We start from the raw sequence: 12,110 nt of genomic DNA on the forward strand, positions 1-12,110 counted from the left end.
GATGTTTACAGTTCCATCTTTAGTTACCGAGGTTGGTACAGATTGTCACTAAACCATAGAACTCCTGTGGTACATCCTCACTTCCTTCTTCTTCTGTTGACTCATGACCAAGTCGCCTGCCATCCTCTTTTCATCACTTGAGGAATTTGAACTCATCAGTCTCTCTGTTCTGAAAGATATCTATTTAATTCTGAGATTTAAACTAATAATTAATCCCTCTTTTTGCTTTTAACTTCATGCTTTTGTCACTGTTTTATTTGTATCAGAATGCAGCAGCAGAGAGCAGACTCTCCTGAACCCAGCTGTGTGTCCATGAAGAGTGACCGCTCTATGGGTCATCCTGTTAACTTTAAAGTTGGGCAACCTGATGATGGAAGGTAAGAATTTAAAAGCGAAGTTTGTTATGATCTGACTCTCCTGAGAAGAGGAGTCAGGACATTGTTTCAGCAGTGACATCAAGGTGTACACCTGTGCAACAGTTACATGTCAAAGAGTTCAGTGTTATAAGACAGCAACACAGTCATTATATCAACATATGTGTGTAACTTTGAAAACATCACATCCAGTAATTAGACCAGCAGCTAACTTGTATGTGTGTCTTGAGCTAACTTCAAAGATGGACCCTGCTGAGCAAAGGTCAGAATATTGATCTCAGGATTGATAAACTGAGTGAACAGAATTATAATTGACAGAAAGGATTGTTAGACACAAGAATGTTATTCATTTATGGAAGATGAGAAAAATTCTAAAAGGGATCATTAAAGACAAATCGAAGAAAGAAAGAAAGAAAGAAAGAAAGAAAGAAAGAAAATGAGATACAATACACGTTATGTATATGTGTTTCTTTTTCATGTGTTTACTGTGTCATAATTAACTGAAAAACCTTTGGTACATTAAAATCAAATCAGCACAGAAAACAAAGTGAAAATGTGTGTTACATTTCAGTTTTTGTTGTCTTGTCTGTTCTTTCATGTAGCACAATCCATCTCATTAAAACTGCAAACAGTCTCACAAATGGAACTAAACATACAGTCAGTAGTTCTGTCCCTCAGCCCACAGGAAACTGTTTCATTGTCAAAGACTGTCAATCATGTTTGACTTCACCTTGTGCTTGTGTTAATAAGCTCCGCCCATGGCGCTACCTCCAAGCTGTGATTGAACAGTTGATTATTTTTCAGTTTGACAGGAACATCTTCATCTCAAAAAGACTCAGCTCCCTCTCTCACAGCGCTTCTTATTTAGTGTTGGCAGGTGTTTGCTGCCCTCTGCAGGACAACACTGACATGTAACACACCTCCTCACTTTGTTCTCTGTGGTTTGATTTATTTTTTCTTTTTCACTTTATTTATTTCATTTTATTCAATTTGACAGACAATACATTGATATAATTACAATATTAATCCACCTAATCCAGACCCCTTTGTAGCTCACCCTCATGTACTGGCTCCAATAGGCACAGTTAATACCAAGTTTAATTTCAGTTCAGTTTTATTTATATAACGCCAAATCACAACAGAAGTTATCTCAGGGCACTTTTCATATAGATCAGGTCTAGACCATACTCTTTAATTTATAGAGACCAAACATTCCTCCATGAGCAGCACTTGGTGACAGCAGCGAGGAAAAACTCCCCCTTAACGGGAAGAAACCTCAAGCAGAACCGGGCTCTAGGTAGGCGGCCATCTACCTTGACCAGTTGGGTTGAGAGGGAAAGAGGGAGGGAGAGAGGGGGGAGAGACACACAGAGAAGCATAATAAACAACAATAATAACATTAACAATGATAATAACAATAGAGATATGACTCATAATAATAATAATAATAGCAGGCGAGGGCATCAAGCAGGACCCCGTAGTCACAGTCCACACCTTTCATACCTTTTTTTCTTCTTTTTCTTCTTCTTCCCCCTCCTCTCTTCTAAATAAACAAACAAACAACACAAAACAAGAAGGAGAAAAAGAAGAAAAAATGATTTTTTCCCTTTTTCTCTCACAGATCAAGAGGGCAGTATGTTAAATGACCGCATTCAATTCAGAAATGTTTTGAAAATTATTATCAGGATCTGTATGGATCAGATGGGGAAATGGACAGGAGATTATTCTCATAATTTACAGGAACTCTTACTCTGACAAAATTCAAAGAAGATACTAAACAATTGATGGATGAAGACATTACAGAAAAAGAGGAAGCTGATGCCATAAGATCTCTGACAACACATAAAGTACCAGGGCCTGTTTTTAAAAAGATGCGTGGATCACATTTTACTTCCTCTAACAGAGTCTGTACAGAGTAAAGCTCCTTGACATTGTGTTCATCCATCTGAAGGATGAACTGGGATGTTTATAGTTCCATCTTTAGTTACTGAGATTGGCACAGATTGTTACTAAACCATGGGATTCCTGTGGAACATCCTCACTTCCTTCTTCCTCTGTTGACTCATGACCAAGTCGCCTGCCATCCTCTTTTCATCACTGGAGGAATTTGAACTTATCAGTCTCTCTGTTCTGAAAGATTTATATTTAATTCTGGGGTTTAAACTAATGATTTATCCCTCTTTTTTGCTTTTAACTGAATGCTTTTGTCACTGTTTTATTTGTATTAGAATACAGCAGCAGAGGACAGACTCTCCTGAACCCAGCTGTGTGTCCATGAAGAGTGACCGCTCTATGGGTCATCCTATTTACTTTAAAGTTGGACAACCTGAAAATGGAAGGTAAGAACTTAAAGTGAAATTTGATATGATCTGACTCTCCTGAAAAGAGGAATCAGTATATTGTTTCAGCAGTGACATCAAGGTGTACAATGTTTTTCATTTATGGAAGATGAGAAAAATTCTAAAATGGATCATTAAAAACAAATCAAAGAGAGAAAGAAAGAAAATGAGATACAATGCATGTTATGTATATGTGTTTCCTTTTCATGTAAGTGTTTGCTGTGTCATAATTAACTGAAAAACCTTTGGTAAAGAGACAATGAAGGTTTCTCAGGCCACATTAAAATCAAATCAGCACAGAGAATAAAGTGAAAATGTGTGTTACATTTCAGTGTTTGTTGTCTTGTCTGATCTTTCATGTAGCACAATCCATCTCATTAAAACTGCAAACAGTCTCACAAATGGAACTAAACATAGTCAGTAGTTCTGTCCCTCAGCCCACAGGAAGTGGTTTCATTGTCAAAGGCTGTCAGTCATGTTTGACTTCACCTTGTGCTTGTGTTAATAAGCCCCACCCATAGCGCTGCCTCCAAGCTGTGATTGGACAGCTGATAATTTTTCAGTTTGACAGGAACATCTTCATCTCAAAAAGACTCAGCCCCCTCTCTCACAGAGCTTCTTATTCAGTGTTGGCAGGTGTTTGCTGCCCTCAGGACAGCAAACAGCACTGACATGTAACACACCACCTCCTTTCTTTTTCACTCTATTTATTTCATCTTATTCATTTTAACAGACAATACATTGATATAATTACAATATTAATTTACCTAATCCAGACCCCTTTGTAGCTCACAATCATGTAGGCTACTGGCTCCAATAGGCACAGTTTATATCCAGTTTAATTTCAATTCAATTCAGTTCAGTTTTATTTATATAACGCCAAATCACAAAGTTATCTCAGGGCACTTTTCATATAGATCAGGTCTAGACCATACTCTTTAATTTACAGAAATAATAGCAAGTGAGGGCATCAAGCAGGACCACGGCATCCCCGCAGTCACAGTCCACAGCTTTCATACCTTTTTTTCTTCTTCTTCTCCCTCCTCTCTTCTAAATAAACAAACAAACAACACAAAACAAGAAGGAGAAAAAGAAGAAAAAAGGATTTTTTCTTTTTTTCTCTCACAGATCAAGAGGGCAGTATGTTAAATGACCCCATTCAAATCAGAAATGTTTTGAAAATTATTATCAGGATCTGTATGGATCAGATGGGGAAATGGACAGGAGATTATTCTCATAATTTACAGGAAATCTTACTCTGACAAAATTCAAAGAAGGTAATAAACAATGGATGGATGAAGACATTACACAAAAAGAGGAAGCTGATGCCATAAGATCTCTGAAAACACATAAAGCACCAGGGCCTGTTTTTAAAAAGATGCATGGATCACATTTTACTTCCTCTAACAGAGTCTGTACAGAGTAAAGCTCCTTGACATTGTGTTCATCCATCTGAAGGATGAACTGGGATGTTTATAGTTCCATCTTTAGTTACTGAGGTTGGCACAGATTGTTACTAAACCATTGAATTCCTGTGGAACATCCTCACTTCCTTCTTCTTCTGTTGACTCATGACCAAGTCGCCTGCCATCCTCTTTTCATCACTGGAGAAATTTGGACTCATCAGTCTCTCAGTTCTGAAAGATCATATGGGATTTAAACTAATGATTAATCACTCATTTTTTGATTTTAACTGCATGATTATGTCACCGTTTTATTTGTATAAGGATGCAGCAGCAGAGAGCAGACTCTCCTGAACCCAGCTGTATGTCCATGAAGAGTGACGGCTCTATGGATCCTCCTATTACTTTTAAAGTTGGAGAACCTGCTGATGGAAGGTAAGAACTTGAAATCCAGTATCCAGCATTTACAGGAGTTCATTTTGTCATCATGACTGAACATCTTTAATAAGCTGTGTGCAGATTTGAGTAATGTCCTTAAATGTTTTCTCCACAGAGTTCAGCAGCAGAGCTCACAAGTTCCCAGTGATCAGTCTGCACAACAGAATAAAACACACCTGGACTCCATCTTTATGGCATGTACCTGCACAAACACACGTTTTACTATTAACTCCATCAACCACAGATTAAATACTAAAGTACCATTCAGGTCCTAACAGTGTCCATGCTGCTCTATTAAGACCAGAAGGCCTTCAGACTTACAGATGAATCATATGTTGTGTTTTACCAGTTTAAATTAAATGTTCAGTGTATCTTTCTGTTCCAGCTGCTGGAGGAGAACATAGTCACTTTTGTGAAGAAGGAGCTGAAGAGAGTCCAGAGGGGTCTGAGTCCAGATTACACAGAAGGCTTAGAGAGTCAGAGTGAGGATGAGGAGGTGTTGAACAGTGAGGAGGAAGAGCAGATGAGGTGCAGCAGAGAGGCATTTCTGAAGATCACACTGCACTTCCTGAGGAAAATGAAGCAGGAGGAGCTGGCTGACTGTCTGCAGAGCAGTAAGAGGATTTCAAAAGATTTAACATGATGGAGAGGAAATTGAAGCATCGTGGGAGAGGTTTATATTTCAAATTCTACTGTAAATATGCTGCACACATCTGTATCAGATCAGAGGCTGTTGTCCTCCACTGATGCACTGAGCTGAATAAAATTGATGGAGGAAAAACTATACAGACACAGTTACATGTTCAGAATTCTAGACTTTCTGTAGGAGCCACTCACTGATTTAATTTGTTGTTTGTTCATTCAGAAACCCCTGCTGCAGAGTGTCAACGTAAACACAAGTCTAACCTGAAGAAGAAGTTCCAGTGTGTGTTTGAGGGGATTGCTAAAGCAGGAAACCCAACCCTTCTGAATAAAATCTACACAGAGCTCTACATCACAGAGGGAGAGACTACAGAGGTCAATGATGAACATGAGGTCAGACAGATTGAAACAGCATCCAGGAAACCAGACAGACCAGAAACAGCAATCAGACAAGAAGACATCTTTAAAGACTCACCTGGGAGAGATGAACCAATCAGAACAGTAATGACAAAGGGAGTGGCTGGCATTGGGAAAACAGTCTTAACACAGAAGTTCACTCTGGACTGGGCTGAAGACAAGGCCAACCAGGACATACAGTTCACATTTCCATTCACTTTCAGAGAGCTGAATGTGCTGAAAGAGAAAAAGTACAGCTTGGTGGAACTTGTTCATCACTTCTTTACTGAAACCAAAGAAGCAGGAATCTGCAGGTTTGAAGAGTTCCAGGTTGTGTTCATCTTTGACGGTCTGGATGAGTGTCGACTTCCTTTGGACTTCCACAACAGTGAGACCCTGACTGATGTTACAGAGTCCACCTCAGTGGATGTGCTGCTGACAAACCTAATCAAGGGGACACTGCTTCCTTCTGCTCGCCTCTGGATAACCACACGGCCTACAGCAGCCAATCAGATCCCTCATTGGTGTGTCGACTTGGTGACAGAGGTCAGAGGGTTCACTGACCCACAGAAAGAGGAGTACTTCAGGAAGAGATTCAGAGATAAGAAGCAGTCCAGCAGCATCATCTCCCACATCAAGACATCACGAAGCCTCCACATCATGTGCCACATCCCAGTCTTCTGCTTGATCACTGCTACAGTTCTGGAGGATGTGTTGAAAAGCAGAGAGGGAGGAGAGCTGCCCAAGACCCTGACTGAGATGTACATCCACTTCCTGGTGCTTCAGTCCAAACTGAAGAACGTCAAGTATGATGGAGGAGCTGAGGCAGATCCACACTGGAATAAAAAGAGCAGGAAGATGATTGAGGCTCTCGGAAAATTGGCTTTTGAGCAGCTGCAGAAAGGCAACCTGATCTTTTATGAATCAGACCTGAAAGAGTGTGGCATCAATATCAGAGCAGCCTCAATGTATTCAGGACTGTTCACACAGATCTTTAAAGAGGAGAGAGGGCTGTACCAGGACAAGGTGTTCTGCTTCGTCCATCTAAGCATTCAGGAGTTTCTGGCTGCTCTTCATGTCCATCTGAAATTCATCAACTCTGGAGTCAATCTGCTGTCAGAAGAACAAACAACATTCTGGTGGTCTAAACTATTTAAAGACAAACCGGAACCAACAGGCTTTTACCAGAGTGCTGTGGACGAGGCCTTAAAGAGTCCAAATGGTCACCTGGACTTGTTCCTCCGCTTTCTCCTGGGTCTTTCACTGCAGACCAATCAGACTCTCCTACGAGGTCTGCTGACACAGACAGGAAGTAGCTCACAGACCAATCTGACAACAGTCAAGTACATCAGGAAGAAGATCAATGAGAATCTGTCTGCCGAGAGAAGCATCAATCTGTTCCACTGTCTGAATGAACTGAATGATCATTCTCTAGTGAAAAAAATCCAACAGTACCTGAGATCAGGAAGTCTCTCCACAGATAAACTGTCTCCTGCTCAGTGGTCTGCTCTGGTCTTTATCTTACTGTCATCAGAAAAGGACCTGAACGTGTTTGACCTGAAGAATTACTCTGCTTCAGAGGAGGCTCTTCTGAGGCTGCTTCCAGTGGTCAAAGCTTCCAGCAAAGCTCTGTACGTGCACACAGAACTATCCAGATAAATGTAGTTTATTCTTTTCTCAAGGAAGAAAATTAATGTTTGTTACTAAATCATAACCTTTTGTTCTGCTGATACTTCTTCAGGCTGAGTGACTGTAACCTCTCAGAGAGAAGCTGTGCAGCTCTGTCCTCAGTTCTCAGCTCCCAGTCCTCTAGTCTGAGAGAGCTTGATCTGAGTAACAATGACCTTCGAGATTCAGGAGTGAAGCTGCTGTCTGCTGGACTGGAGAATCAACACTGCAGACTGGAAACTCTCAGGTCATTTTTATTACTATGTATTTTAAGTATGTTTTGGCTTCCCTCCAGTTTCTAATTTACATGAAGAGTTTTTGATACTAAAAAGACTTTGTGTACTGTCTGAGTTGAAGTGTTGTAATATCAAGTTTACAGTAAGTCAAACTCCTTTCTTGCCAACATGAGAGTCAGGATATATGTTTCTGTTATTTAATCTTCAATGACGACTCAATGTGCATAAAGTCATGAGAATCTAGTATAATGGAAAGAATAACAAAATATACAACACAGAATTACTGTCATGTCCTCTACATGCAGGTGAACATACAGAGCAGATCTGTTGCTCAGGAAATGTTCCACATGATTTCCTTTACATTTAACATTTTTTTGGAAAATACTGCAAATTAAATGTTTAAACACCGAATGAAATCAAATTACAAATATGATTCAAGACACTACGGTTGCTAATTAAATTACTGCAATCATACAGTGAACATAATTGGAATGAAAAATATGTTACATTTTTAATATATTCTCTCATACTTCTAACCTAACATGTATCTGCATACAGTAGGGGGTGCTGAGTGTAACGCACACCACAAACATAAAGGCCTGAAGGACAAAATAATGTTTATTGAGTTGAGAATGTTTTTAAGCTCTTAGGGCAACTGTTGTTTGTGTTCAGTCTGTCAGGATGTCTGATCACAGAGGAAGGCTGTGCTTCTCTGGCCTCAGCTCTGAGCTCCAATCCTTCCCATCTGAGAGAACTTGAGCTGAGCTACAATCATCCAGGTGGCTCAGGAGAGAAGCTGCTGTCTGCTGGACGGGAGGATCCACATTGGAGACTGGACACTTTCAGGTATGGACAGAAAGGTGGACACTCTCAGGTATGGACAGATGGACAGACACTCTGACTAACTGAAGGCCTCTGGTTCATTTTTAATGGTGGATATGAGTGAAGGTTCATGAAGTTGATTGTGACTTTGTCTCTTCTTCCAGGGTGAACTATGGTGGACTGCAGAGACTGAAACCTGGTCTGAGGAAGTGTGCGTGTGTTTTCAGTTTGATTCATGAGAATTTGGATAAAAACTGGATGACATGTAAAATAAGTGAAAAATGTTAAAAAATAATGCAAAATCTGTTTTGGCCGAAACTGACATTTATCTTGAACCAATGAGTCCATGAAACAGAAATTTCTATCTGTTGGTCAAAGTTCAGGAGTTAAAAGAGAAATGTTTTATAAATGGCCACATGGTGGCGCTACCTGCTCCAAAATGCCAGTCATGTCTCACCTGCAGATAAAGTTCATTCATTCATACTGACTTCAGCTGTTTGGAACATTTGGACAAAAATCTGTTTCTAGCAGATGACAGTTTGAGATGAAAACAGATGTGCAAAGACCTTCACTTTACACCAAACTTCATTGAAAAGAACATGAATATTACTGACATCTCCACTGTCATATTGACTGTTAGTGTTCCAACTGAGCTGTTGAATTGACATTTAGACAAACAACAGACGCAGCTGGAATGAAGTTTAAGTTTGAATTTGGCAAAAAAATTCTCTTCAGAAAGTCCACTTACTCTATATCTCAAAAGCCATCAGTCACATCTCATGGCCTTCAGCAGTGGATGGAGTGTCTCAGTTGTCATGGAGATGGTTTCAGTTTGAATGGTTTAATTTCAGTGATTGACACTAAAATTGTTAATTAATCAACAGATGATAAACTGCAGCTGTATTTTGTCTTGTTCTCTCCATCAGATGCCTGTGAACTGGAACTGGACACAAACACAACAAACAGAAAACTCAAACTGTCTGACAACAACAGGAAGGTGACACGTGTGGAGAAGCATCAGTCATATCCTGACCATCCAGACAGATTTGATGAGTGGCCTCAGCTGCTGTGTGGAAATGTCCTGACTGGTCGCTGTTACTGGGAGGTCGAGTGGAGAGGAAAAGTTAATATATCAGTGACTTACAGAGGAATCAGAAGGAAAGGGGGCAGTTATGACTGTGTGCTCGGATGGAATGATCAGTCTTGGAGTCTGTACTGCCCTGATGATGGTCGTTACTCTGTCTGTCACAATAAGAAAACAACATCCATCTCCTCCTCCTCCTCCTCCTCCTCTTCCTCCTCTGTCTCTAACAGAGTAGCAGTGTATGTGGACTGTCCTGCTGGCACTTTGTCCTTCTACAGAGTCTCCTCTGAAACACTGAACCACCTCTACACCTTCAACACCACATTCACTCAGCCTCTGTATGCTGGGTTTGGAGTCTTGTCTGGTTCCTCAGTATCTCTGTGTCCTCTGTAGGAGGGAGAGTCTCTCCTGTGTACATCCATCTGACTGAAGATCAGCTGCTGAAATCAAACATCACACACACTCTGCACTGTGAAGCAGATCTGTCTCAGACTCAAACACTCACTTATTTTTCCTTCTACATGATTCATTGATTTGTCTCAGTTGACTCTGCTGTTGTTACTGTCAGGATCCAATGAGCAGCATGCAGCTCTATTCATGTTTTAATAAAATAACATCTGTCCAGCTGTGGAAGCCCAGAGTGTTTTTATGGTTCTCTCATGTATTTTATCACACCATCATCAATAAAAATTGGCATTATCTTTGAAAGCGTCCTCACTTTACAGACACAATGGACAATATAACAAGCTTTTAAAATACAACACATTGTTAAAGATGAAACCGGTGGTTTCCAACGTTTTTGGCTTTTGACATCTTACTAAAAGCAGTGTGTAGTTGGGGTCACATTTCAGATGTCTATGCGTTGTTAACAGCTCCATCAAATAGTGATTTTTCCCTCTAAACTTCTCACATGCTTTCATTTCAATGAATGTTCAAATGATTCAATATTTCAGCAAAAATCAAAGATTAGAGAAAAAGTCCAAAAACTGAAAACAGATTTGTGTATCAGAACTTTGTTTTTTCTGCTTTCCTCTCCCATTAATCATCTCACCACCCCTCAGATTTATCTGGTGACCCTTTTGAGGGGTAGGACCCATAGGTTGGGAACCACTAAAGTGGACTAAATCTAAACTGTTTGTTGTGATATGAATTGTAAGAATCCGCAACTTAGTAATGAGTTATGTTGTATGTATGATTCCATTGTGGAGTCTCTCCTTATCTCAAGCAGGCCTTTTTATAAACATAAGTCTAATGTGTACCATGCTAAGCCAGGTTGGAATGACTATGTAAAAGAGCTTCATGCTGAGGCTAGAAGGGCTTTTAAAGCGTGGGTAGAATTGGGTAGAAATAAACATGGTCCCTTATTTGAACATAAGAAACGTGCAAATGCAAATTTTAAATATGCCCTTCGATTTATTAAAAGGAATGAGAATACAATGAGATCTGACTCACTTGCGAGGAAGTTGCAAAATAATAGTCCTAAAAATTTCTGGAAAGAAGTCATAATAATGAATAATTGTAAAACTTCGCTACTATTGAATATTGACGGAGTAAGTGGCTCAGAAAAAAAATTCTTGGTTGTGGCAGAAACATTACTATGATCTGTTCAACTGTGTTAAAAGCAACTCGTTTATTGTGGGCAACATAGACAATAATGGAGATGTGATTGTCACCCCACAAGAAGTCCAAGACGCTGTCATGAAGCTAGGAGATAATAAGGCATCTGGTATGGATAACATAAAAAACTCTACCCTTTGCTTTCTATTTGTTTTACTGGGTTATTAGTCCATGGTATTCTACCTGACTCTATTTTATCTGTTATACTAGTGCCTGTCATTAAAGATAAAGCTAGTAAACTAAACAGCTCGGAGAATTACAGGCCTATAGCCTTAGCCAGTATTCTGTCCAAAGTGCTGGAGAGAACTCTATTAAATAGGCTGGAACAGTACATCCTGACTTCTGACAACCAGTTTGGCTTTAAACATAAACATGGCACTGATATGTGCATTTTTGCTTTTAAGGAGAGTTTAGATAAATACAAAAATTCCACATTTTTTATATGTTTTATTGATGCTTCTAAAGCCTTTGGCCATATAAATCATGAAAAACTATTTAATAAATTACATGAAAGAAGTGTTCCTAGATTTTTAGTTAGAATCCTGTTTTTTTGGCACGCTCATCAGACGATGCAAATTAGATGGGAAAATTCTGTATCTTCTCCGTTCCATGTGAATAATGAAGTTAAACAAGGCAGTATTTTGTCTCCTTTCCTTTTTAACATCTATATGGATGATCTGTCACTGCAGTTGAAAAGATGTGGAACAGGGTGTATAGTTGGTAATTCTCTCATTAACCACCTTATGTACGCAGATGATTTGGTCCATGTAGTGCTGGTCTTCAGCAGTTGTTGAGGGTATGTTCACAATATGGTATAGATTTTGACATCAAATATAATGCAACGAAGAGTAATATTATGATAGTCAGAAGTAGAGAAGACAGAAAATTAGTATTTCCTGATTTCTTCCTGTCTGGCATTGCCCTTAATGAGTGTGATGAGGTTAAATATTTGGGCCAGTATATAACCAATGATTTATCAGATGATAGGGACATTTACAGACAGTGTTGAAAGTTGTACGCACAAGCAAACATGTTGGCTCATAAATTTAGCATGTGTTCTGTGACAGTGAAGATCTCCCCTTTTAAAGCTT

The 12,110-nt window shown here is 39.5% G+C and overlaps 1 protein-coding gene across 1 annotated transcript; it reads left to right on the plus strand.

Annotated features, from left to right (window-relative positions):
• The first annotated feature begins 4,544 nt into the window (after nucleotides 1-4,544).
• Nucleotides 4,545-10,086, plus strand: LOC137188820 (NLR family CARD domain-containing protein 3-like). Its single transcript, XM_067598402.1, has 7 exons — nucleotides 4,545-4,551; nucleotides 4,854-5,168; nucleotides 5,420-7,223; nucleotides 7,334-7,507; nucleotides 8,169-8,342; nucleotides 8,483-8,529; nucleotides 9,245-10,086. The coding sequence occupies exons 1-7, from the start codon at nucleotides 4,545-4,547 to the stop codon at nucleotides 9,793-9,795; spliced, it is 3,072 nt and encodes a 1,023-aa protein (XP_067454503.1). The 3' UTR covers nucleotides 9,796-10,086.
• The last annotated feature ends 2,024 nt before the right edge of the window (nucleotides 10,087-12,110 follow it).

This window comes from Thunnus thynnus, chromosome 1 (genome assembly GCF_963924715.1).
Source record: "Thunnus thynnus chromosome 1, fThuThy2.1, whole genome shotgun sequence".
Classification (NCBI taxonomy): domain Eukaryota; kingdom Metazoa; phylum Chordata; class Actinopteri; order Scombriformes; family Scombridae; genus Thunnus; species Thunnus thynnus.

Coding starts and splice junctions, on each gene's coding strand:
- LOC137188820 (XM_067598402.1), top strand. Junction 7,224..7,333: donor AAAGCTTCCAGCAAAGCTCT/GTACGTGCACAC, acceptor ATACTTCTTCAG/GCTGAGTGACTGTAACCTCT. Junction 7,508..8,168: donor TGCAGACTGGAAACTCTCAG/GTCATTTTTATT, acceptor GTTTGTGTTCAG/TCTGTCAGGATGTCTGATCA.